The sequence below is a fragment of the Balaenoptera musculus genome, chromosome 14 (assembly GCF_009873245.2).
Source record: "Balaenoptera musculus isolate JJ_BM4_2016_0621 chromosome 14, mBalMus1.pri.v3, whole genome shotgun sequence".
In the NCBI taxonomy this organism is placed as follows: Eukaryota; Metazoa; Chordata; class Mammalia; order Artiodactyla; family Balaenopteridae; genus Balaenoptera; species Balaenoptera musculus.
The window spans coordinates 24907171-24934359 of record NC_045798.1 but is presented as its reverse complement, the minus strand read 5'-3'; the positions used below and the strand labels follow the sequence as shown (position 1 = coordinate 24934359).

At 47.7% G+C, this 27189-nt stretch overlaps 1 protein-coding gene across 1 annotated transcript in view; it reads left to right on the top strand.

The window, feature by feature from the left end:
• Positions 1-1536: 1536 nt before the first annotated feature.
• The window catches only part of SEZ6L (seizure related 6 homolog like), a 201072-nt gene continuing 175419 nt past the window's right edge, over positions 1537-27189 (top strand). The window contains exons 1-2 of the mRNA XM_036823427.1: positions 1537-1544; positions 1912-2477. Coding sequence (XP_036679322.1) covers positions 1537-1544; positions 1912-2477 — 574 coding nt within the window. The remainder of the gene's footprint in view (positions 1545-1911; positions 2478-27189) is intronic.

Genomic DNA, 27189 nt, shown 5'->3' with positions numbered 1-27189 from the left:
CCCTTATATTCCCAGCATCCAATTTCAGATTACTGGGTCTATGTCCCATTCTCTCAAGACTTTGTGCCTTGTTTCAGCTGGCAAATGGAATGAGTAAATCCCTGCCCATGTGTTCAATGAGTTAAGGGTTTGCAATGTCACTTCTGCCACATAAGACACCTGCATGCAAGCAACTGATCTTCTAGAGGCCCCATGACTTTACCAAAAGGAGTGTCTCTGATGGTAGACTTTTATTCACTGTGGTCTCCTGGTAACAAGGAGGTGTTGAAGCACCAGGGAACATCCATGGAATCATAGCATAGAGGTAGCCCTCAAATACCTGGGAAACAGCGTACTGAGATGCAGTGGGTTCTGACTCTGGACTCAGACCTGGCATTGAATCCTGGCCAAGTGACCTAAGCTGGGTTGTGCCGCTCTCTAGGGCTCAGGTACTCACCTGTCAGGTGGAGACAATCACATCTCACTGGCAGGATCATTGTGAAATTATATCATTAGAGCACCTGGCAAACAGTAGATGCTTATAAACATTAGTTTCTTCGCTTCCAGGTGTGGAGCTGGCCTATCTTTGTTTTCCTCTCCCTTGCTTTCTCCCCTTTCCTTTTCCTCCGTCTTTCTTGCTGGTTTATGTTTCCATTCAACAAGTATTATTGTGAGCCTGCTGGATGCTAGCCCTGTGTCAGTACTGAGTGGATGGTGATGAGCAAGACAGGCAAGGCCACACCTTACAGAGCCCCCCACCCAATCCAGCAAAGCAACGGGGATGCTTCGTCTTCCCCAAAGGAGAAATCAGCTCTTGGGCACCGTGTGCCTCAGCCTCCCTCTTTATCAAAACCGATTGGCTTTACTGCCAGGAATGGAAACTTCTTGCAGCCACTGATTGGGTTTTATTGGGGGCTCTCTACCCCCCAGAACCTGATGCAGATCTGGGCCTGTAGTGAGGACCCTGTAAAAGAACACTGAATGCATGAGTGACTGGGGAAGCTTTGGGTGTGGAGGGTCTTTCGGAAACCTGGACCAAAGTGCTCCCTCTCCCCTCCTGTCCTCCTCCACCCAGTATGCAACTCCCCCACCCATTCTTTATAGGGACTCCCAGCTCCTCCACTCTGCTAAAGACATATTCCTCCCCGCTGCTGCCTGCAACCTTCTCTCCATCTGCTCCTCTGCCTGCTCAGGCTGCACAACGTGGGGATAGTGTGGCAAGGTGGAGTGGGGGGAGGGAGAAGGAGGGCTTTCTAAATTGGGGTGAGAGGCCTGGGAAGCTGGCTGGGCCTGCAAAAGTAGACCACACAGTGAGTCTCCAGGAGTGGGCGCAAGCTTGTCCCCCATCCAGCCACTGCCTGTCCCCAAGCATCTGCCTGTCTCCCCCCCATCACCTCTATTTGTGGAGAAAAGACAAGCTGCTGAGAATCAGGGCTCAGCAAGAGCAAAGCAAGAGAGTAGGCCTTGAACTCCAGCTCAGATGGGGGAAGGGAGTACAGCAGGGCTAAGGGACTGAGCTGAGAGGAAGCCTTGGCGAGCTCTGGTGCCCCGTTAACAATGGGAATGTGAGAAACGGTGCTCAGATCAGAACATGGATAAATTTTCAGATTGGGCTTCAGGGGTGTACAAAGCCCCCGGGTATTGGATGCACAATTTTGTGGCCATTTGTATCCTTCTAGGGAGATTGACAGCTCTCATCAGATCCACAGAGTTTGAGACTTTCTAGGTTATGGGGACTCAGTAAATGCGGAGGGCTGTCAGGGAAGAGGCTGGCTGGGGCCGAGAGAGCTGAAATTGGGATCTATCCGAAAGGCTGAGCAATGGAAAGCTCTAGGCTGCGCACAGGCTGAGGGCTGCGCTCGGTTTTGAGGCCTCCATCTGACCGTCCGGAAAATGGTCCGGGCGCTCTCCAGCCTCGCCTCGCCGGCGCAGGGCTGCCGTGAGCATCCGCCAAGAGGAAACGCTCGGCCCACAGGACGCGAGGGGAATCGGCGTTAAACTTTGCAGGGCCGACGGGCCAGCGACCAGAGGAGGAGGCTGGCACCCCGGGCGCGGCCGGCCCCTCGCGCTCGCTGCCCGCCCGCCCGCCCCCTCCCTTCCTCCCCGCGCTGGCTCGGCACCGACTCGGCCCCAGCCCCCTCCCTCCTCCCGCTCGCGCCTCGCTCGTTCGCTCGCTCGCTCGCCGGCTCCTCCTCACTCGCCCGCCCGCGCCCGGCGCAGCTCGTCCAGAGCGTTCGCGGGGCTGAACGCGCGTCCGCCCGGGGGGCTCCGGCGGCTGCCCCCGGCCCGCGGCCCCCTCCCCGGCTCCCGCCTTCCCTTCCTCGCTCGCTGCCTCTCTCCTTTCCCGGCTCCCGCGCCGTCCGCCCGCCGCGCAGCCCGCGGCTCCGCGCCGTCCGCAGCCAAGATGCCCGCGGCCCGGCCGCCCGCCGCGGGACTCGGCGGGATCGCGCTGCTCCTCGCTCTGCTCCTGGGAAGCCCCGCGGCCGCTCGGGCAGAAGGTAAGCGCCCAGAGGGGCGGGGCGGGGGAAGGGGCAAAGTTGCCGCGAGTGCGGGGCGGCTGGGGGTCCTAGCCGACCCAGACGACTCGCTCCACGTCTGCCGGGATGTGGAGCGGGGGCGGCTGCCCAAATTTGGGACTAGGAACCGCGTCCCCTTGGCCCGGGCTGCTGGGAGTGTGGAGGCGGGGATGTGTCTGAAGGACTCGGGCGCTTTCCTGCCTCGGCCGCGGGCTCCCTTTCTGCCTTCCCGGCTGTGCGGCTGACTCCCCTGTGCAGCCCCAGAGAATCTCCTTGGAGCGGGGTCGCCTCCAGACCCCAGATTCCCGGAGCTCTCTGCAGCCGCACCCGGGGCCGGGTGCCAGGTAATTCTCTCCCTTTCGCGGAGAGGACGAGAAGCGGGGGCAGCTGACCCGCCGTGCAAGTGAGGACTAGACTCGAACAGTGCGTCTGGGGGCCGTCGCAGTGCCGCGTCCTCCCACGCTAGGACCCCTTGCTTCCTTTTGGTTCAGGCTGCCCCGAGGGACCGGGTCCCTGGACCTATCCCATCCAAGTATCTGGAAGCCTAACTGGGGTGTGGCTTTCGCCTGGAGGCCGGTGGAGGGTGCTCCGGGTTCTCAGAACTTAGCGGGGGAGGGAGAGGAGATCTTAGGTCACAGGCGGGAACCTGAGCGGACTCCCCCTTTTTTCTCCCTTCAACAGCCCGGTGTCTCTTAACACTACTCTGAATTGGGGGCGGCGCGGGGGGTTGCTAGTTTCACCCAGCACGTGCTAGCCGGTTGGGAAGAAGGCGGGGGGGGGTCCTTCTTCCCAGACCTGGAGCCGCACCCTCTCCTCCACCCCGCTGAGGTACCCCAGGGAAAATTGTGGCGGGTGGTTAGGTGGGTGGGGCTTTGAGATGGAAAGGGGAGTATGGCGCCGAACTCATCCAAAACTAACCCCGAGAGCTTCGAGGGTTTGATCAGGCCACTAAGAGACCCAAGAGTGGTGGGAAGCGTTCGTAGACCTCGCCTTTTGAAAGGTCCAACTCCTGTTGCCAGTAACTCGCCCCTCACGTGGGAAAAAGCAGGCAGTGCAGGGTCTCCCCAGGCTGAAGACAATCCGGAGGGCGCACACTCTGTCCATCTGGGGCCCCGTGTTTGGCTTGGACCGTCTTGACCCCGAGCTAGGGGACAGGCTGTGTCCCTTCTCCCTGGGGAATTCTGGACCCCTGGCGCGCGCACCTGCTTTCAGCACCGAAGGCCGCGGACAGCTCTCCGCTCGCGGGCACTGGCCCTGGGTCTCCTTCTCTTCAACTCTTCCCCACGGCCTGGAGTGCCCTCCTCAGCATAAATCAGGCATTTTATCCCCCACCCCTTTCTCTTTAAATGTGGAGCCCAGAGTACAGAGCAAAGGAAATAATTCATCACCTTTTGTTTAACAAAGCATATCGTTAAAGAACCCCCCTTTTATGAGGCAGTAATATTCACAATTTACACCAGGTCTGGACAATTTCTCTGGGAAAGATGGGAGAAGAGAATCGGTTTAAATAAATCGTTTCCACCACAGCATGCCCTTTCTTAATTAGCTGTCTTTTCCAACAATGGCTTGGTGGTCTTGAACAGAGTCCAGATCTCCCTCCCTCACTCCCCTTTTGAATCTGAAAGCTACCCAGTGGCTTGCTGGCTTTTCTAAAGTGATTCTACCTCTGAGGACAGCACTCTCCAATATACCACCCTCCAGGAAAAATGTCTTAATGGCACATATTGAATTGTCATCCAAGACAAGGATTTCATATCCTGCTTCCTCCCCTGGCTTCAAACACAAAATGTGTGTGTGTGTTTTAATTTTTAAGACATTTTACATTATTTTTTCCAACTGCTCGGCTCTGTAGCTAGCCAGCATATATTTTTAATTAACTTCAGGTCATTGCCAAATTAAAGTCAACCGGTGTACTACTTCAGAAGGTTCATTAATGACGGTGTGGTTCTGACTCCAAGACTGTGAGTCATAAGGAGGGAGTAAGGGTAGCCTATGAGCATTTGGAAACAATTGACCTTCCACAGTATATTCTGTTTTTAACGTGGAGCCCAACTTCCACTAATGTCAGATGGAGACCCATTCGTCTCATTCCGTGTTGGAAGCCGGTCCTTCTGTTTGTGGTGCAGTGAGGAGATTTGTAAATACAGTACTTGAAAGAGACTTGTTGCTAAATGCTTATGTAGGTCACGTGATTCTCTGGGCCATTTTGCTGTAAGGCATGAATAAGTATAAAGTATAACTTGTTTTTGAAGAGGCTTCTTATTGTCTAAGATATGCACATGGGGTATAGCTGTAACTGTGTGCTAAGACTGCAGAGCCTGAGTGTAATTTCTTTTCTTTTTCCTTGAATTAATAAAGTAAATTCAATATTGCTTAATAAGACTCAAATTTGCGGCTTCCTCCAGTCTCTAATGTACACTGTTGTTAGATTCACTTAAAGACTATTTTCATGGTGGATCGGCATTTTTTTTTTTTTTTTTTTTTTGGTCTGTGGAGTTTTAGCTGCCCTTGCTTGGGCCACCTTATCAAAGCCTGAGGGATTCTTGCGTTCGCATGTCTCAGCTGGACATTAGGAAAATAATGTTATATTCCTTTCCTTCCTCTTCCCACTTCCCAGGCAAAAGGATGTTTCCTGATCAGAACGGTTTGTTTTCTAGTTTTGCTCACAAGTTCATTCCTGCTATTCAAAAAGCGATTCAAAAGGGCTCAATTTACTGGTCCTCACATTTGGTCCACATTCTGCAACATGCCATTGGCACAGACCTCCACTAGGGGCGCTCAAAGCTACGGTTGGTGATTGAGGGTAGAAGAGGTGAATTCTGACCTTTGGAACCACCAGGTGTGTGCAATGCCAAAGGTCAGTGGAATGGAGCTCTGTTTCTAAGAGAAAAATTACTTGATGGTGCTGGATATATGCAGTGAAAAAGAGGAAGGAAAGGTGAAAAGAGGGAGGGGGGATGCTCCAAGGAAGGCATCATTAGAATACAGAGTCCAACTGCCCTTTTTTTTAATACCAGTTTGTGGTTTCCTTCATGGAGCCAAATTGCAAAACACCAAAGAGGCCATGGCAAGGCTGTTCTGAGGAGTTTGACTCAGCTGGCCACTGGGATTAGATTTATAGGGTTCCAGAAAAGAAGTATGTGGTTTTGGAGTCGGAGCGACCTGGGTCAGGCCCAGCTGCATTGTTTATGAATGTGTGACCTTTGTCAGGTCGATCTTCTCTGGGCCACCATTTCACTACCTGTGGCATGGGGATGGAGGTGGGGTGGGGATTAATGGTCCCAGCCTGGAAGGATGGTTGCAGTGATTACATAACACTTACACCTGTAAAGCACCTGGCATGTAATAGATGCTCAAGTAATGTTTTCTCCCTTTTCTTCCCTACTTTCCAAAGAGCAAATTGCCCCTCCCAGTAGGCACCTTGAAAGCAGATCCTTGAAGTTGGTGTTGGAAATGTTGGAATAAATATCTGGATAATTTAGGCCCAAGTAGAAGGGTTGGAGGTAGGGTAACGAGTGGCCCAGGTGAGAAATTTTCGTGACCTGGTGCAGACTCCCTTTCTTTTTAAACTCTCATACTCTATCTCTTTGAACCTCAATATTACCACCAGAAAGCAGAGTTCATTGTACCAGAGATATAGGATAGCAGGATAGTGGTTGGAAAGAAGACCTAAGAAGAGAGTCTTCTGAAAAAAACAGTTATCCATTCATTCATTTAACATTTACTAAACACTTCTATGCATGCAGCGGGCCCTGTATTGGGTGCTGGAGACACAGAATAATATGATGAGGTCCTTATCCCGGTAATGGCAGCCTAGCAAGAAAGACCTGCAGGTAAATCACCAGTGTCCACACCATGTGATACGTGTTGGGAGGGGGTGATTTTAATCAGAGTGCAGGGATCTCACAGGTGGGTGTGTTTAATTCTGGCCAGAGGTAGTCAGTGAAGGCTTCCCTGAGTTGATAGCATCTGAGCTGGCCCTAAAGGGATGTGACAGGTACCAGCAGCCACGGGAGATTTCTTCGTTGGGGCAGTGATGATCCTGAAGAAGGCTTTACTTTCGGAACACATCATACACCTGTGGAATTGGGGAAACAGGAGCGAGTGGGCAGGGAAAGGAGGCAGTCACGCACGCGCACATGTGAGAAGGATAGAAGGATCCTGGGATCTGCCCACCCTTTTGGCGTTCCCCTGGATTGCATGGGCCGCTGAGGAGGTGAGAGCTGGAACAAAGGCCTGTGAGCCGCGGTGTTCACTGTTATCCACTAGAGGTTGTGATGACACCGATGGAATCCTCTCCGAAGACAGCCGAGCCCAGATGCTGAGTATAGACAGCAGTGCACAGCCCTGGGTAAACACTGCTTTACAGGATTTGCATATTTGTATAATCCTCTGGTTACTGTAGTTCCTCTGAAACCCTTTGGTGGTGGTGGAGGGTGGGGCGTGGGAAGAGAGCAGGGCTGCTTTCAGGGGAGGGTAAAAGGGTGATGCACTGGGCTGAGGTCAGTGGACCCATGTGATGTAATTTACTAGACCATGGCTGGGACTGTGTCAGTGATGAAAACAGCATTTATTGAGTGTTGATTTCATTCCAAGCCTCGTGATGAGTGGTTTATATAGATTTGGTCAGAGCATCCTCACAACAGCCCCATGAGGTAGATGCTGTTATTTTCCTAATTTTATGGTCGGGGAAATCGAGGCACAGAGAGGTTAAGCAATGCATTGAAAGTCACAAAGCCAAGAAGTGGTTTCAGTCTGGCATCAAACCCAGGCCTGAACCAGAATCCTTTAGAACCATGCCCCACTACTGCCTCTTACTTGCAGCGTTCTCCAAGCTCATGTGCAGATTCTGCAGACCCCTTGGTGGCGGGGGGGCCAATAAATACTTGTCAAGTGTGTGTCGGATGTGTCTCCTGTGCCTACACAGTTCCTGGCACATTGTAAGCACTCAAGTGAAACTGGTCAAATTGAAGTGAGTCGTAAAGTGAAGTAGGCTACAATTAAAGTGTAGGCAATTAATTCATAATAATTATATCTAATGAGTACTTGATATATATTCAGCCCTTACATGGGTTATTTTAATCTCCACCATTTCTCTCCATTGTGTGGATGAGGAAACCATGGCTTAGAGGGGCTGTTATCTGTTCAGAAAGCTCACAGTTGTTAGCCAGAAGGTTGCAGAGGTAGGATTTGAATCCAGGTAGCCTAGCTGCTTCGTTTGTGAGCTTGACTGCTGGGCATAGCGCCTTCCAAGCTGGGTCCTGCTGTGTTTCCAAATGAAATGTGTACAAAGCATGCTTTCACCGTTAGTGTGCAGCTAGGCGGGGTGGGTCCAAACCCCAGCTCACCCAACTCCAAAGACTGACAGGACAGAAACCTAAATCAACTAGGATTTTCCTGAGAGCTCTTAATAGCTCTCAAAAAAAAAAAAAAAAAAGGCATAGGGGTTATCCTTCCCAGGCAGGGAAAGGAGACTTCATGAAAGAAGGTGGGAGATACAGCTGGTTCATTGGTTGGTTTTGAAGCTGTGGCTGTTTGTAATTTCTCATGTTCCCAGGCCACTCAACCATTCATGGAGAACTCACAGTGTAGCTTGGTTTCTGTAAGCCCCTGAGTTCAGGACCTAAACTCAACCATCTCCTAGCCACGAGCCTCAATTTTGCCATCTGTAAAATGGATCACAGTAACCACTACCCCATACACAAAGCTGTCCTCACAGGGCTGGGATGAGACACAGGAGTCAGGATGCTTTATGCATGCCAGAAGTTCAAGCTTCAGGGAGGTGGGTGCTGGCACAGAAAGCTGAAGACCCCAAACACCCCCCATGTGTTTCTTCCTGGGCTTGTTATGAGAGAATTACAAACTATAACATGCTCTTTGCCACTGAGCGTGGGCTACTCTGTGCCTCAGGACTGTCCATGTGCTTACTCTGTATTCACTCATCTGATCCTCACCCAACCCTATCAGATGATGTCACTAACTACATATTACTGATGAGGAAGCTGAGCCTTAGAAACATACAGGTGTCATGGCAATGAAGGACGGAGTTGCTTAAGGTGTCATGGGCAAGCAATGATGGAGTCAGGATTCAAACCCAAGACTGGTTGACTCCAAAGCCCAGGTTTGTTCTAGATGCTAGAGTATGAGCATATAGGTATCACATAGCAATGGCTAAATAAAGAGCTGATGCAAATCCAGAAATCAAGGCGGTTTGACTGGCCTCCAGGAGGGGAGATGTTGTCTCACCCAGTGGCAGATGCCAGGTATCTCACAGCAGATCACAAAGAGGAGAAAGAGTTCACACCCACTCTGATGGCTTCTGGGTGAAGCATCCCTCTTGTCTTACTCATGCTGTTCCTTCATCCTGGACTGTCATCCTAGGAGGTTGAAGGAGTTCAGAGAGGACCAGATTAAATTCCCAGATAGCTGATTTAGCATCATGATTTTGAGCTATTTGCTTTAGCGTTCTGTACCTATTCTGGCCTGATATATAAAATGCGAGGGTCGTGTCTCCCTTGAAAGACTGTCAAGAATGTATGTAGGTATGTGTAGCCCATAGCAAGCACTCAATAAAAAGTTGCCATTATTGCTAGTATTGTTCACCTGGTGAACTTCTATTCATTCTTCAAAACCCAGTCCCTAATTGTCTTTTTCTATAAGACCTTCCCTTGCCTCTCTCCTCCTTACACCAGTTATGAATGATCTTCTGTCTCCCTGCTCAACGCATTCTATTCCCCTATTATGCGTAACTCACGCACTGATGAGTTACCCGTTTACATGCCTCCCTCCCACTAGACAATGAACTTTCCAAACACCTCAGCTGAATCATACGCATCCATAGCTCTCTTAGCCTGTATCTAACCCAGTGTAAGTGCATTTACTCTGTTAAATGACCTTTCATCTTAATCTTAGCGGTGAGGTGGTAGAGTCCTGAGATCGGAGTTTCATTCCCGACTCCTCCTACATCTGTGTGGTCTTAGGCAGCGGGTATGAGCCTTGGTTCCTCATCTGAAAAATGAGACTAATAATAGTGTCCTACCTCATAGGATTGCCATGAGGAAAATCAATGAGATAATAGATGTGAACTCACTGAAGAATTCTACAAATAGGAAAAGGAGAAAGGAAAATTAGAAGATGAGGGAGGAGAGAAATTTTGTAAAGAGAAAAAACCCACCTTTGTGCAGACACATGGCCACAAGATGGACCATTCACTGAGTGCTTGCTGAGGGCATCTTTCTTTCCAAGGGGAATATTGGTTGCAATTATTTACCCTGTGGCTTAGCTCATTTAATATTAGGAACTTTCTGGATACCACACTGGTTTTTGTAGACTCTGCTTTCTCTTGGCTCCCTGGCAGCTGCAAAAACAACAAATGCCCAGCTGAAAACTGGGAAAGAATAGCAAAGTGAATGAAAACCCAGGCTCTAGAGTCAGAACAACCTGAGTGTAACTCTGTTGCTTTTCATTAGATGTGTGACTTTGGACAAGCTGCTTTGTCACTCTGAGCCAGCATTGGGCCTCATTTGGGGGTAATTCTCTGCCCACTTCCCAGGGATCATGGGATGGAGGAGGGCTTGGTATAGAGATGCTCTGCAAAAAAAATAAACAAGCTACCCTTCCTGGGGTCTGTAATATTCATCAGATCATAGCAGTTCTTCAGGCTCCCCACCTGCCTCAACCCTCCCCCTGATATTTTCATTTTATTGAGGAAAGAGACCCAAAGATGAGAAGGGACTGACTTACTCAAAATCCCACTGCAAGTGAGTGGCAGAGCCAGGACTGGAACCTCTGACTGTGTCTTCTCGCTCCCACTCTAAAGTGACTCCCCCTCTTTAAGAGCCATAGTATCCCAGCTGTCCTCAAGCGTATGTTCTGAGACCCAAGGAGACGTGGCAATGAAAGCCTTAAGGGCATCTGTCTCCATTAAACCAGTGGCATCCCTTACCCACATTGGATATTTACATTACGTGGCCACGGCGGAGTGGCTGCATAAAAGGAGCTTCAGCAGAAGCTGAAATCAAGCTCTAGCTCCCTCCTCTGCTGACTTGGCACCTGAATCTTCGAGGCATCAGTGGACCAGCTTGCACCTGGGAATGGTGCCATCCAACCAGATGGCTCAAGTCAAGCAAGCAAGAGTAAGCCAAGGAGGCTCAGAGAGGTGCAGGTCCCAGGCCAGGTGCACCTCCTGGGCTTCCTTGCCCTCACCATGGGTTGTAGAGAGTGGCTGATTGAGAAACCCAGCGTGGGGCGTGGGGTGTAGAGAGCCAGGGAGGGGTCACAGGAGGCATAGATGATGTGGTCAGGGCCAGCTTTGGGCAAGTAGGACACCAGGGATGATCCAGGGGCTGGAGGTGAGGGCAAGGTGGGTGGATACAGTCTAATACATGGGGTCTGGAGCTTGGGACAAGTCGTAGAAGGAAGAAGGGTGGGTTTGATCCATTGGGTGACAGTTTCCTTGTCTGGTCTCACCCATTCCCAGCTTGGGGGTAGGCACGTGCCAAAGCTTAGCTCATAAATCAGTGAGTTCAGGATACTGAAACGAAGCATTGACCCAAGATCAAGAGTCCCACTGGGCAAGGCAGTGTAGTGTATTAAATAGCACAGACTCTAGAATCAGAGATATCCATTCCAGCCTGTGTGATCTTAGACAAGTCACTTCTCTCTGAGATGATGGTGATGATTTGTTGCTGCAGCTGTTGTCGCTCTGAGCTGATTCTCAAATTCCCAAATCCATGCTGGCTCCCAAGGGAGGAACCACGATTTCTTTGGGCTGTACAGAACAAAGACTTGCTCAGGATAGCTCGAGAAGAAGAAGGCTTGCTCAAAGGATACCTCAGATATTGGACCAAGGCTGTTCCAGGGCCTGGCTCCTCTCTGCATTTCTCTTTCACGGCATCTGCTTCTTGCTGTGCATCTGTTGCCTCTGACTCCCTCTCCACTGCCTGTGCCCCCTTCTGCTCACTCACTGTGCATCTCCCTCATCACCTCCACTGACACGCGGGCCATTGTGGCTTCACAGTGGTGCCATCCGAGCAGATGGCTCGAGTCAAGCAAGCAAGAATAAGCCAGGGAAGCTCAGAGAGGTGCAGGTCCCAGGGCGGGTGCCCCTCCTGGGTTTCCTTGCTCTCACCATGGGTTTCCTTGCTCTCACCATGGGTTGTAGAGAGTGGCTGACTGAGAAACCCAGCGAGGGGCGTGGGGTGTAGAGAGCTGGGGGGTGGGGGTCGCAGGAGGCATAGATGATGTGGTCAGGGCCAGCTTTGGGCAGAGAGAACACCAGGGATGATCCAGGGGCTGGAGGTGAGGGCAAGATGGGTGGGTACAGTGGCTCATACCCACCCTTCTTCCAGCTCAAAGTCTGTAGGTGTGCCGCCTTCTGTGGAAAGCACTAGTCACATGTGGCTATTTAATTTTAGATTTGAATTCATTAAGTCAAATTAGAATTTGAGTGCCTCAGTCCCACTAGCCACATTTCAGGTACTCAGTAGCCCTGTGTGGCCAGCGGCTGCCATATTGGACAGCATGGAGAAAGAAGGTTTCCATCTTGACAGAAAGCTCTACTGGATGGTACCGCTCTAGACCATGGCAGTCCAGACAGACCTCCTAACACTCAGCCTCTTCGTGTTTCCTGGTTCAGGTTCCTAAGAGGAATATGGCTTGTCCTGCTCAGGCGGAAGGTTGGCTCTTTGTGTCTGATCCAATCATGTGCGGCTGGGGTGATAAGCATGCATGGGGCATAACATGGGGCCGTTCAGGTCTATACTTTGGGTTGAGTAATCACCGCTAATGACATTTCACACACTTGCTCCGCTGCCCTCGATAGTTGCTTCCTCAACCCTTCTAACTGCGAGGATGTGGCCCTGGAACTCATTTTCCAGTACATCCATATTCATCAAGCTGTGGCCTCACTGATAAACACATCTGAGGGAGCTGGAAAGAATCACAATGTGTTGTAAGTGTCTGTTGATTGGGTTGACTCTTATTATCTCTCTATGCTCAGCCGTTTTGTTGAGTGGATGAGTGAGAGGAGGGAAGGAAGGAAAGGAGGAAGGGAGGGAGAAAGGAAGGAAGAGAGAAAGGGAGAAAGAAAGAGAGAAAGGAGAGAAAGAAAGGCATTCTTTGGCCATGAATGGCTCAAATTTGGGGGGCATAGGAAAAAGCATATGTAGGAAATATACAATCTTTACATCATTTGGGTAAACTTAGGAAAAAACAATTTAGGGCGGAAGTTGATGAGAGGGGTCCTCTTAAACTGATGTATTTAGGCATTTCAAGGTGATCCATCATCTCTGAAAATCAAGCTAGGGTAGAAAGTGAAGAGAAACTTCAAGATAGGGTCCCAGGAGCCCTCCCCATCCTTGTGAAAGGTTCTTCCGGAATGACAACAATGTCTTTAGAAGCAATGATGGAGGCCAGTGGGAAAACAGGATGTGCTTTTTCAAACATGTTGTTCTATGGGTGGTTTTAGTAACACGGCTATTATATAAGGTTGTGATTTCTCCAAAGCTTTAACATTATGGAAATGGGGAGGAGGTGTTTAAAAGAACGTACTCAGAGTGAACATTCTGAGAATGGTGAACTCAGCCATGGGTTAGGACTGAGACAGGCCTGAATGTGGATCCCAGCTCTGCCATTTATGTGCTGTGTGATGCTGGAGGAAGTCCTCTCATCAGCCCAGCTCCCTGGTTTCCATTTGCAAAACGAGAATAGAATACTTCCTCAGCCTCCCTCCACAGGGTAGCTTGTGAGAATGCAATGCGTATGGTCACTTCCCTGCACAACTGCAGGAGGCGCTATTCATACTGTAGTGTATGTGAAAGGCTCCCCTGAAGTTAAGCAGTGCACAACCTATGCAACTGTACGTGGCAGCCCTGAATGTAGAAGGGCACCACTAAACTATAAAGCGATTTGCACAGGGAGAGGGCCAGTGCTTCTCCCACTTCTCATTCCCTAAAGCCTGCTGATCAGGCCTGCACCTCCGTGCCCCTCTTTAGAGCAGGTTTAATGAGTTGTAAAGCTAACTGGGGGCCAACCACCTTGGAAATGAATGCAAAATATGTAGAATCAGGCCTCATTTTCCAGGGCTTTGGAAGGGAAATTTGCCTAATTTATGGCATAAATAAAAAATGATGTGCTGGGGCTAATTTGCATACTGTTACTTGCATTGGCATTAGAAACAACATTTTCTTGTGGTTGTTTTTAAAGGAAGCCTCAGACCTCTCTTGTTAATTCAGTTGTGTAAGTTTAGGCAAATTATTTAACCTCTCTAGGTCTCAGTTTCCTCAGCTGTGAAGTGAGCATGACAGATGGACCCATATCATAGGCTTGTAGTGAGAAGCCATGAGTTAATCCTATAAAACTTGTAGAACAGTGGTTGGTACCCATAGTAGGAGCTCAATAAGCATAGGAACATATATAATGTAACATATATCATCATCACCCTCCTCATTAATTAAACATGTATCTAGACCTACCGTTGATGTCACAGAAAAGTCAGAAGGATGCATTATCAGTGTGTACCCACGTGGAGTGATTTCGAGTTCAGGACCTAGACTTGTGCTAGGACATAGCAGGTGTCTGGTTATGGGATGCACGATCAATGGATTATCATCATCATTAATCACTTCCCCACAGATGCAAGCATTGGAAAGCCTTTCTCCCCTTCAGGACAATGAGGTCCTCCAAGGCAGGGAATAGATCACATTTCTTTCTCAGTCCCCACCTCTCAACAGTCCATCTCCAGAAAACAGAAGCTCAATAAATGTACAGTGGTTGGTTGAATGACTGCTGAAGTGTAATCATTCTTAATTAGTGCTCAGGAAATGCTTAATATCAGCATGCCTGCTAAGGCATGATTGTCTTCTTCCCAGACTAAGAACTCCTCAAGCCTGTGTCACCAACATCTGGCTCAGAGCATGGCACGTCGTGCAGTCAGCAGGTGCTCATTGGGTGTAGGGCAGTGGCCGAGAGCTCAGAGTTCAGGGGCACAGAGACCAGAGTCTGAAACCCAGCTTCATCACTTACTAGCTGCATAACCTTGGCAGGTTGTTTGTGCCTTGTGCAAAAAGCATGGGCAGGGAAAATAACTGTACCTTTTTCATCTATTTGAAATAAAGGAAGAATTGTTCATCAAGAGCTAGCACGGTGCCTGACACAAATTAGGTACTCGATATAGATACAGCTATGAATAAATGAATGAATGACCTTTCCCAAGAGTCTCAATAGAGGAAGAGGGACTTGGTGTATAAATTACCTTACCAGTGGGGACAGAATTCACAATTGCATGAACCCCACAGGTAAAACAGTCTGTGGGAATTCACAGAGGTGTATTGACTTTACAGCACCCAAATCTAAACTATGCTTCCCGATTTAAGGTACTTTATTATCTTATTTAATAAAATTGAGGTTCTAAGCAGAATGCAGGAGTCTGGGTGGGTGAAGCCATCACTCCCTGGCCAGTTTTTTATGAGCAAGTTTCATCTCACATCAGCCACAAAAGCCCAGACAAGGAGCAGCTTGGGTGTGGCCAGGTCCTCTGTGAGGACCCTTGCCGTCGGGGTCGGGGGGGGGGGGGGGGGGGGGGGAGGCTTCCAGAGGGCAAAGTCTGGGTCTTATCTATTTGTCTCTCCACTATGCCCCTGCCCTGTTTCCAAAGAAAGTAGGCCTCTGGAAAGGCTGAGAAGGAAACAAGCTCCTGTAATGCCCTAGAATCCCTGCTATGGCTTCATTTGTAGGATTTTGCTTAATTATTAGCAGAACTTCAAAGGTGACTGTTAACAGCCATTTAGTTATAGATTAGGAAGCTGACTGAGGCTCAGATGGCTAAATGGTGGTGGATTAGGATTCATTGATTCATTCATTCAAGACCACTTTCTCATCCTTCAAGACCTTCTACTCTGTATCAGGTACTTGGCATGGGCTAGAGATAGATGAATAAAACATATCCTTGTCCTGAAAGAACTTAACAACTAACCATTCTCTTTTGTTTTGTTTTGAATTAATTTATTTTATTATTTATTTTTGGCTGCGTTGGGTCTTTGTTGTTGTGTGCGGGCTTTCTCTTGCTGCAGAGCACGGGCTCTAGGCGCCCGGGCTTCCGGAGTTGTGGCTCGCGGGCTCTGGAGCACAGGCTCAGTAGTTGTGGCGCACAGGCTTAGTTGCTCTGCGGCATGTGGGATGTTCCCGAACCAGGGCTCGAGCCCGTGTCCCCTGCATTGGCAGGCGGATTCTTAACCACTGCGCCACCAGGGAAGTCCCAACAGCTAATCATTCTTCAAACTCAAGTATGAGTCAAAAATGCAAGTTTTTTCTTCTCTCCTCTACCCTCTCTCGTGTTGCCCTGATTTCCAGGCAAGCGGGCAGCTCTCTCCAAGGGATCAGGGCTGGGAACTGCCAATTCCCAGAGCACTGCCTGCGGTCCTGGCTAATATCTACACAAAGCAAACTGGCTTGGTCTCACCCACCCTCATTTCTAGAAGAAAAAAAAAAATTAGTAGATGCTCTTTCATGGGCCACATAAGTGTGCCACTTGAAGAAAACCTTCAAGAACCATTCCGGACTTCACAGACACAGACAAGAGAGCTCCATCAGGGCCTGCTGAGAGCAGTGTCACTGATTTCACTTATGGCAACTATGTTGGTGCTGCATTCTATTAGGCATGTGGGAAAATACACCCTGAATTGCAGAGAATTATATAGATGTACCTGAGTGTGTGTATATATGTAAATTATGTACCCACTATGTCCATAAAGCATAAACTTGGACAATCAGTTAATGAGGTTTGGCCACAAACAAATTACCTCTTTCAGGTCCTGGAGTAGTTTTATTCTAAGTAGTAATAAAAATAGTCATTTACTTGTGTGCATGTGGCAGAGGGTACCCCTTATTGTATTAGATGGTCACAAACAACTTTGAGAGGCTAGTAATATTGAAACTGAGTCCTGGGCTTCCCTGGTGGCACAGTGGTTAAGAATCCGCCTGCCAATGCAGTGGACACAGGTTCGAGCCCTGGTCTGGGAAGATCCCACATGCCGTGGAGCAATTAAGCCCGTGCGCCACAACTACTGAGTCTGTGCTCTAGAGCCCGCGAACCACAACTACTGAGCCCGTGTGCCACAACTACTGAAGCTCGTGCTCCTAGAGCCCGTGCTCCACAACAAGAGGAGACAACTCAGTGAGAAGCCTGCGCACCTCAACGAAGAGTAGCCCCCGCGCGCCGCAACTAGAGAAAGCCCGTGTGCAGCAACAAAGATCCAACGCAGCCAAAAATAAATAAATAAAATAAATAAATTTATAAAAAAAAAGAAAGTGAGTCCTATTTTTCAGATGAGGAATGGTTTCTTGGCTTCGCTTTTTCTGACATTGACATTTTGGAAGAGGACTGGCCCATTGTTTTGTAGAATGACCCTCAATTTGGGCATATACACTCTTTTTTTTTTTTTTTGGCAGCGCCACGCGGCATGAGGGATCTCAGCTCCCTGATCAGGGATCGAACCCGCGCCCCCTGCAGTGGAAGCGCGGAGTCTTAACCACTGGACCACTGGACTGCCAGGAAAGTCCCAGCATACACACTTTGAATTCTTACAACCTGGTACCATGCTTTCCATATTGGTCCGTAACTTGCTTTTCTATTTCTTGGGCCTCTTTTCTGTGACTGGAACAAGGCCCAGAATTAACCCAAGTCAGGCTGTCTTCGCTGGTTCCCTCCCCAGTCTCCGATACCGTGTACCCACTTCTGGGGTCCTTTCCCCAATGCGTCCCCTCTCCCTCCCTCTCCCTGTGCTGGCCCCAAGGCCCCAGGCTGGCACCCCTGCTGTAGTAATAAGCCTGTACTAGTCTCAGTTTTTATTTAGGCATCTGTCTTTCCCAGGAGGGTGCTGGAAATTCACTGATTCCACCACAAACAGCAAATATTTAATGAGTGTCTACTGTGTAGGCTCTGCTCCAGGCCCTGGAACAAAAACCAGTGCCAGCCCTCAAAGAACTTACTCTCGGTGATTTTTCACTTATTCACTGATTCAGCACATTCATTCATTCATTCATTGATCCATCAAATATCCATCAAATATCCATCCATGTGCTGGGTGGGCTGCATCCCCCGCAGCCATCACTCGTTATTTGCATAATGGGGTAAAAGTGATGGCCCAGCCCTGCAACAGGAGAGAAAGGGTTCAGCTTGTCAGTGTGTGATAATAAACAAGATAAAGAGTTTCCAAAGAACTTCAGATATTCTCCCGGGGCGCTGTATACATGAAGAGGTTAAAAAGAGAGCTGGGGACCCTGAGAGTAGTTATAACCTCTGCAGAGTATGAGCTGAGTATGTGAGGGCAACCCTCACACTACCCGCGGGGGCTTAGCCAGAGCCAGGCACCTTGGTTTAACCTAACTCCTTGGCATGGACTAGCAGAAAGACCACCCAACCAGAGGTCAGACATCTGCATTCTGGAGCTGTGTGTGTGTGGAGATGTGCTGTGTGACCTTGGGCCCATCGCTGTCCCTCTCTGGGCCTCAGTTTCTCCATCTTAAATTTAGCGGCCTGGGCTGAATCAGTAGTTTTCAAAGTGGACTTAAGAGGGAGTTAAAATCCCTTGGGGAGAATTTAAAGACACGAATACTTGGGCTACACCCCTGCCTACTGCCTCGGAAGCTCTACCCACTGTACCTGGAGATTTCTGATGCATCCATAAAGTGTGCCTGGATTATTTGACCCCTAAACCATGACCTTTTATGATTCCTTTGTTCATGATAATTATGCTTACCATTTATATGCCAGACACACGCTACGCCCTTTACTCCCATTTAAGCCCCCATCATGGTCCAGCGGGTTAGAGACTATTATGCCCATTTGACCGCAGTCACCACTGGGGCTTGGAGAGGGTCAGGGATTTGCTCAAGGTCGCACAGCTCTAGAAAGACCCAGAGCTGGGATTTCTATTTGAGTCTGAGGGACTTTAAAAGAATCCGCTGCCTCTCTGTGGTATATGGGTGTGGTGGGAGTCTACTCTGTGTTCCCTCCCCAGGGGCAGTCCTGGTCTCCCAGCTCTTCTCTTCCTGGAAATCTAGTTAATTCCCTTAATGAGCCAAATAAATGTGCCCCGTGAAGCATGGGATCGATCACACCCAGCCTCCTGTGCACCGGCCCAGGTTTGCCGTGCACAGGGCCCGGCTCCCTGACTTGAATTACCCCTGCCATCAGCCCTCTCCCCCACTTTTGCTCTTGCAGGGGCCAGGCTGAGCCAGGGGTGTGTTAGCAGCCAGGATCCAGCTCTGCCCTTGGCCAGGGTAAGTTGCCAGAGTTTGGGGCATTCGGAGAACTAACGGAAAGCCGTTGTGGTCAGAGTGTTGAGAACTGAGAAGAAAGTGGGCATGATGACATTAAGAGGTGGTGGAGCCAGATGCCGTAGGGCAAGGAGGGCTGCCGGGAGGCACTGGGAGTTTGTTCTCTTGTGCTTAGAAGCCATTGTGAGCTGGAGAGTGGCCTGATCTGGTTTGGAAAGCTGTTGATGAAGTGGAGGAGGGTTATTTAGGAAGCCCTTGCAGGTAAGACTTGAAGGAGTTTATCCCACCCCCTCACGCCCCCACCACGAGACAGGCCCACCTGTTCCCTGCCTCTCATGTAAGGTCTGGAACCATCTGAATTCCATTCAGCCCAGCCCACCCCTCCTGGCACAATCTCTCCAAGCACAGTGGAAGCGAGGCTGATGCTCTGAGTCTGCTCAAAAGTCCACGGGTTCCCAGCCCTTGACCCTTCAGCAGTGTTTCAAACCTCCAACCAACCCACACACTTGCATCCTCAAACCTGGTCAGGTGCTTTGAAAGGCTTTCTTTGTCCTCCCTGCAGTGGCTAGAACACAGAAAAAGCAGCAGAGAGCAGAGGTAAAGAATATAAATTTGGACAAATGATGATTAAATGCCCCCGCCTCCCTTCCTCCCAGTCCCTGATCAGACTGTCCAAAAAAGATCTTATATGTATTATCACTGGCTCTCGGTTTCATGGAGGCCTGACATTGCAGGGTAAATTAAATGACATAATATAGCTTAACTATAAAAATGTGCTTGGGGCAGAATTTAGACATACCAGGGCTTTTCCAGCAAAAGACATTTTTATAAATGCACAAGCACCTGAACAAATTTGGAGGCTCTGTCATTTTGATTTAAAGCCGGGGAACTGGGGCTGATCCCTAAAGAGGAGAAACAATTATTCAGGTGAGAAAAGATTTAAAAATCCTGGTTCTTGTCACTTATCCGCCTTGGACTAAAAAGCGTCATGTAGAGAAGAGGGTTGACTTGTGTGAGAGCCGGGGCCCTTTCGTGCCTGCATCACCCATAAATCCTGTATGACTTCCACATGCTGTCTCTTCTGGGGAGCCATCTCCACCCCTTGAAGCTGGGTTAGGAACATCTCACTGGAGCACTGACACTCACTTTGCTTCAGTTAGCTATTGCTGCATAACAAACCACCCCCCAATCTTAGTGGCTGAAAGTAGCAACCATCTATTATCTCAAATGATTCAGTGGTTTAACAGGGCTCAGCTTGGAGATTCTTCTGGTTCATGTACTGTTGGACAGAGCCATGGTCATCAGGCAGCTTGACTGGTCTGGAAGGTCTAAGGGGCTCATCTATATGTTGGGCAACTTGAGCTTCTTATCACCAGAGCACCTTAGTTTTTCCCTCATGTGGCCTCTCCATGTGGCTTGGGCTTCTCCCAGCATGGCAGCTGGATTCTAAGCAGGAGTGTTCCAAGAGCAAAGGCAAAAGCTAAAGATCTTGCAAGGGCTGGCTTTAGAAGTTGCACATTGCTTTCTTTTGGTCAAAACAAGTCACAAGGCCAGCTCAGGTTCAAGGGGAGGGGAAACAAACCTCATTCTTGATGGCAGAGTCTTGGCCACCATCTTTAATCTACCTCTCGTACTCATTCATGATATAGAATTTATTGTGCAATTACCATGTGCTTGGGAACTGCTATGCTAGGTACTCACCTCTCTATACTCAGTTTATGTCTGTATCTCCTCATGCCAAGGGACCCTTGTTAAATTCATTTCAGGTACAAAGGAGGTGCTATTGGTTCAGGTTCAATAGAGGCCACAATTCTGGGTGTTCATTTCAAGTGTGGTCACTCTTAATCCAGGAGGTTATCGTGAAATATTGCAGGAACCTAAGGACTAATATTATATTCTTTTATAGTAGCAGCAGCAATAATAATAGCAGTAGTCATAATGATGATTAATTGTACCAAGTATTAACAATAGTATAATCCCTACTGCTCTAGAAGTAATAACTGTACCTTACACTTAAGCAGCATTTGGCCACTTAAAAGGCATTTTTATTTCTGTTATCTTACTACTCTATCCAGCAACCTTGAGAAATACCCCAGGAGGACTCCTGTTATAATCCATAGTTTATATATGAGGAAACTGAGCCTGAGAAGGGATGAAGAACTTATCATTGGCCAATCATAATGGATATAATTTATCAGTGACCTACTATATGCTGGGCACTTTATACCAACCATTTAATTTCCTTCTTGTAGCAATGGTGTGCGGTAGATACTATTATTGCCATCATTTGACAGATGAGGAAACTGAGGCTCAGAGAGGCAAACTCCTTTACCTGTCAGTTTCATGGCTGGGATTTGCTTCTAGATCAGTCTAACTCATGAGTCAGTGACTCCACAGTGCTACACTGAGTGCCTCCCAGATTGCCAATTTCTAAGTTACTTTAAGCTGAGAAGATAGATGACATTCATGTAAAAATAGTGTGCAAAATCAGAGTGAGGGATTCTTCTATGGATAACTTCCGCCAGCTTTAGCTCCCACCCTTTGCAACGCTTTTTACTGTAAGCTTTCATTTTTCACTCGTTCTTAGTTCTTAGCAGCTTCCACTTAGCTGAGGCTACCAGGAAGTAAAGTTCCAGAAAAGTGAGTTGTCATATGTATGAAATTACTTGAGGTCATTCAGTCCAATTCACCCAGGATTAAGTCACTTTGAAGTTATAAACTAAGCACTTAATGGGAGCAAACATATATTTTTTTCAGCATCTATGATAAAACCCATCAACTGGTATTTTCGGAAGACAGAGTATACACCAAATATTAAAGGCAGGATGTTGCAAGATTAGGCATGCTGTCTTGAAATCAGGCCACCTGGGTTCAAGTTGCATCTCTGACATTTAGCAGCTCTACAATCTCCGGCAAGTTATTGAATGTCTCCATGCCTCAGTTTCCTCATCTTTAAAAGAGATTTATAAGAGTACCTATTTCACAGGGTGGTAGAGAGGATTAAGTAGGCTAATATATGTGTATACCATATAGTCAGGCTTGGTTTATATGCTCACCTTTGAACCAATCACTGGAGCTGGAGTGATGTAGGACCTGATTGGCCAGGCCTGAGCTACCCCAACACATGGATTAAGAGGGAGGAATGGAGGCCTCCCAAAGGAAAATCAAAATGCTGTCACCAAGAGAAAAGTCACAGACAAGTCCAGTATGTTAGGAGACCAAGAGCTTCTTTTTTTTCCTACCATGTTTCAACTGATACCTGAAGGACTCAGGAAGAGACAGAGTATGTGCTAAAAATAAGATGGCATGAGCATGAATTAAGCAGATGTGTTTCTCCTGAGCAGAGTCTATCTACAAAGTAGTTTGGACCCAGACACAACACTGCCATTCACCATTCTGCCTTTTTCAGGAGACAGCGGGGAAAGTGTGCAGGAAGGATTGTGGGGCTTGGCAAGACAGAGACCTGTCAGTTTAGCAGCAAGTTGCCATCAGTTGTGAAACACTATCCTATACATATGTAGGGTGCCTGAGAAATAGGCGTGTGCCAGGTCTCTCCAAGAGGCAAACATTTAAATAACAACCTCCTGCTTGATTAGAATAAAGGAAATGTGCCGTCAGCTGAGTCTCTTCCTTTCTCTGACCCTCAGTTTTTTCATCTGTAGAATGAGCAGGTTGTACTAGGTGATCTCTCGGGACCCTTCCAGTCCTTGTGCTTGAGGAACTGTGACTAAATTTAAGTGGCTTTAATAACAGCTTGAAAGTGAGGAATCAGGGCACATTCACTAACTCACTGAGAGATATTGGGCAAGTAACTTCATCCATCCATCTGTCCGTCCATCCACCTGTCCTACCAACCATCCACCCGTCCATCCATCCATCCATCCATCCTTGTCCACCCATTCATCAATCCATCGATTTATCTGTCCATCTATCCACCTATCTGTTCATCTGTCCTTATATACAGCTGTCCATTCATCCAACCATCTTTTCATCCATTCACCTGTTGATGAATCCATCCATTCATCTGTCTTTCCATCCATGCATCCATTCATTTGTCTTTTCATCTATCAACTTGTCCATTCATCAGCTCATCCTATGGAAGGCCATTTTAAGACCTTGGTTTGCCCTAAGAAGTCTTATTTTGGAGCCCCAAACTCACATCGCATCATACAAATTAAATGCATTTTTTATTATTTATTTTAATTAATTTATTTATTTTTGGCTGCGTTGGGTCTTCATTGCTGCGCATGGGCCCTCTCTAGCTGCGGCGAGTGGGGGCCACTCCTCGTTGCGGTGCATGGGCCCCTCACTGTAGTGGACTCTCATTGCGGAGCACGGGCTCTAGGCACGTGGGCTTCAGCAGCCGTGGCACGCGGGCTCAGCAGTTGTGGCTCACGGGCTCTAGAGCGCAGGCTCAGCAGCTGTGGCTCACGGGCTTAGTTGCTCTGTGGCATGTGGGATCTTCCCTGACCAGGGCTCGAACCTGTGTCCCTGAATTGGCAGGTGGATTCTTAACCACTGCGCTGCCAGGGAAGCCCTTAAATGCATTTTTATTATAACATTTTAAAGGAAATATTAAAGTTATACTTTTGGAATTATTTTGTTACCACAGTAACTCTTTCAATTTATGTTTATCTGTAATTTCTTGAAAAAATCATCACACATACATTTCTTATGAAATGAGACTTTAACCCATCAGCTCTTTTCAAATATAATGAAACTTTGTGAACACTAAATTTAAAAAATACTAAGATTGACATAATGGTATGGTTATGGAGCCGTTTAAGTTGAGCCTTTATTAATTTTGCTTGTGCAGTTTTATTATTTTGGAGCCAATATATTGTTTTTAGCTCCCAGATGTTTTCATGGGCTCTTAAAAAGCTTGTAGGCCTCAGGCCTTAATGGGTAAAATAGGCCCATTTCCCAAGTCCTCTATTATCCCTCCTATAATTTTTGGTTCCTAGTTGAATGAAAGGAAGGTGAGGTCATACAAATGAGCTATCTGGTCAACCCAAGATAATGTGATTCATGAAAGAAACACAAAATGAAGCATAAACATCACACCAAAGAGATTTCTTCACGTTCACCCTCCACCCCTTTAGGCATTCCTGTCCTAAATAGAAATAATAATTCTGGACAGGTGAAAGAGGACGATAGAAGCAGTTTTCAGCCCTCGCCATAAATTGTAATGAGTACCTGCTCTAGTAGGGAGAATTTTGATTACTGTTTGAAATGTGAAATAGCAGATTTATCTCCTGTGATCACATCAGGAACAGTTTTTTTCCATATAAAAAGTGGTTTCAAGAAATGCTGAAAGCTTTAGTATAATGAAGGCAAATTGCTCTTACAACAGCAGGGGATTGTGAGCAGTTTGTGTGTCTTTGAACACGGAAAAATGAGAGAATTCCCCAGGGGAAAAAAAACCCCCTTAATTTGTCACCAGAAAATCCATGTGAGAAAAACATGGCTCGATGCCTGAGGAATATATATGAATCGGAGCACTTGGTGAATACCCTGGTCCATCTCCCTTACTTAAAGATGAAGCATGTAGGACAGAGAGGGAAGATAACTTATGCAAGGTCACAAAGTGAGTTTGTGTTAAGGCCAAGAGCTCACCCTGGCTTGATGTTTTTCTTCAATCCTGTTGTTTTACATTGTCCTAAAATAGTGGGAAATGCATGAACAAAAAAGGTACTATTTTTACAGTTTGGTTTTTTTCTTCATTTGACATTTTTGAACATTGAGGAGATGTGTAGAGAAAATTGGTTATCCCATTCCCACCCCACCATGGCATTAGTCTTGCCATGGCATTCATTTTGCTCAATTCCCTGTGGCTGTTTGGGTCAAATTCTCCCAGGAATAATAACCGTGCTGGAGATCATGGTGCTGTGTATACAGTGCACCCGTGCTGGGTGTTTCTTGAGTGTCAGGAACCGTGCTGGCTGTTGAAGGAAAGAAGTTGTCTAGGGCAGAATCCTTGCCCTCAACAGTCTCAGAGGCTGATGGGGAGGTTGAATGTATAAGCAGACAATTGTGACAAATAGCGATGTGTGCCAGGATAGAAATAAGCCCCAGAGCTCCAGGGCTGCACATGACCCAGACTAGGGTTTTAAGGCAGGCAGGCTTCCCAGAGGAGGCGAGCCCTGAGCTGAGTCCCGGAGGATGAGTAAAACTTAGCAGAGATAGGAGAGAGAAGGGCATTGCAGACTCAGAGAAGAGCAAACTCAAAGGTTGGAGGTGAGAACTTTGGGACTAAAAGCAATCTTAGATGCAACTAGACCCTACTCCTGAAATTCCTATTTCACAGATGGGAAAAGCAAGGCATTTTTGAGGGTAGGGTGCTTTTATACAGGCTAGCTCATTCTGTTGACCTTTAGAAGACAGTGGTATTGTCAAAGATGATTATCTTTGATATAACTAGATCTTTGTTATAACTAGTGCATCTTGAAGCAAAGGAGATGTGGATTAAATGTGTATGTGACTGTCTACCCCCACCCCTGAATTCAGAGAGCCTTACCTTACACTCAGTGGTTGACAGGCTTGGACTGCACATCAATTGTCTGTGATCCACAGTACCTGCTTCATCTTGGCCATTTCATGGTATTTAGGAATCTGCATATGAATCTACCATTGGGCAACGCAATAGGTCTTTAGAAAAGGGTTGGGGGCTTATGGGAAGGGGGTATTCCTGATGGTATAGGAAAGAGAATTCTGGATCTTTACCTACCTCAGTTGGAACCCCAGATCCACCACTTACAGGCTGTGCAACTTGGAGCAGACCCCTGTCTCTCTCCATCTTCTCACCTGTAAAATAGGGATAGGAAGAGTTCCCACCTGAAAGGACTTTGGGTGGATACAAATCCATGTAAGGATCTTGACTGAGGGCTCAGAACATCCAAAAAAAGAGCTGTTTGCATTATCTTATTTTAATCCAAACCAAGTTCCCTCCGCCTGCAGAACTGTTTAGAGCCAGCTACTTCCACCGACATATTCTTTTTCATCAAGGTTTGTGCTGGGCATAAAGCAATAGGGAGATGCTCCATGCTGTAGAGCGTCTCAGATGTCCTGCAAAGCCTCCCACGCACAATTGGGAATGACTCCGTGAGGGGAGTTATTTTCTTTCGCCCTTTGTCTGCTGTGCTCTGGTTGTTCAGATTACTGAACTTTGCCTGACTTTACAAGACTGGCCAGACTGAGCTAACCTGAAATGCCATCTCAGACTCTCAAGCTATCTTTGATAGGCCTGCTGCCTATGGGTGAAATATTCCTCATACAGTAAAGTAGGGAAGGGTGAAAAAAGCGTCATAAAACTCCTCAAGGTATTAGGAATTCTATAGTGATTGAAAAGTCCAGCTTTGGGAGTCAGAGTAAGCTTAGTTCTAATTTCAGCCTAGCCACTGACTGCCTGACTGTGTGACCTTGGTCTTATCAGCTCTTCTCTCTGAACCTCAGTTTACTCATCTCTAAAATGGGGATAGTAACACCCATCTCATTGGGTTATCATTGAAGATGAAATGAGATTCTATGTTAAGTGCTTGGCATTGTGCTTGGGAAGTTGTAAGCACTCAGCAAATTCTAGCTATTTTATTATGTTATGTTCATTCATTTAGAAAATAGAAATATCTAAATACTGTCTATATATGCCATGCTCCAGGACAGATGCTGGTGACATTGTTGGAACCAAATAGATGTGGTCTCCGCCCTCATGAAGCTCAGTCTATAAAAGGAGAAAAACAACAAGCAAGTCAAGTATATATATTTATACACACACACACTGTTACCGAATCGGGTCCAGCTGCTCGCCGCTCAAAAATCAGTACTCGAGAGAGAGAGACAGATGTTGGTAGAAAGGAAAGTTCCTTTTAATCAGAATGCCGGCAATCTGGGGAGATGGTGGACTCAGTGTCCCCCCACAAACCTGTTCCAAAGATTATGCTCAGTCATGAAAGTTTTTAAAGAGAAAAAAGGACATAGTCTAAGTTAATCATTCAGATAGGGGATCAGAGTCATCGCCGTCCCCCACTGTGTGCAGGCTTGTCGACTTCTTGTGATTCTTTTTTTTTTTTTTTAATATATTTATTTATTTATTTTGGCTGCATTGGGTTTTCGTTGCTGCGTGGGGGCTTTCTCTAGTTGCAGCGAGCGGGGGCTACTCTTCTTTGCAGTGCACGGGCTTCTCATTGCAGTGGCTTCTCTTGTTGCGGAGCATGGGCTCTAGGCGCACGGGCTTCAGTAGTTGTGGCACACGGGCTCAGTAGTTGTGGCTCACGGGCTCTAGAGCACAGGCTCAGTAGTTGTGGCGCACAGGCTTAGTTGCTCTGCAGCATGTGGGATCTTCCCGGACCAGGGCTTGAATCCGTGTCCCCTGTATTGGCAGGTGGATTCTTAACCACTGTGCCACCAGGGAAGTCCCTCT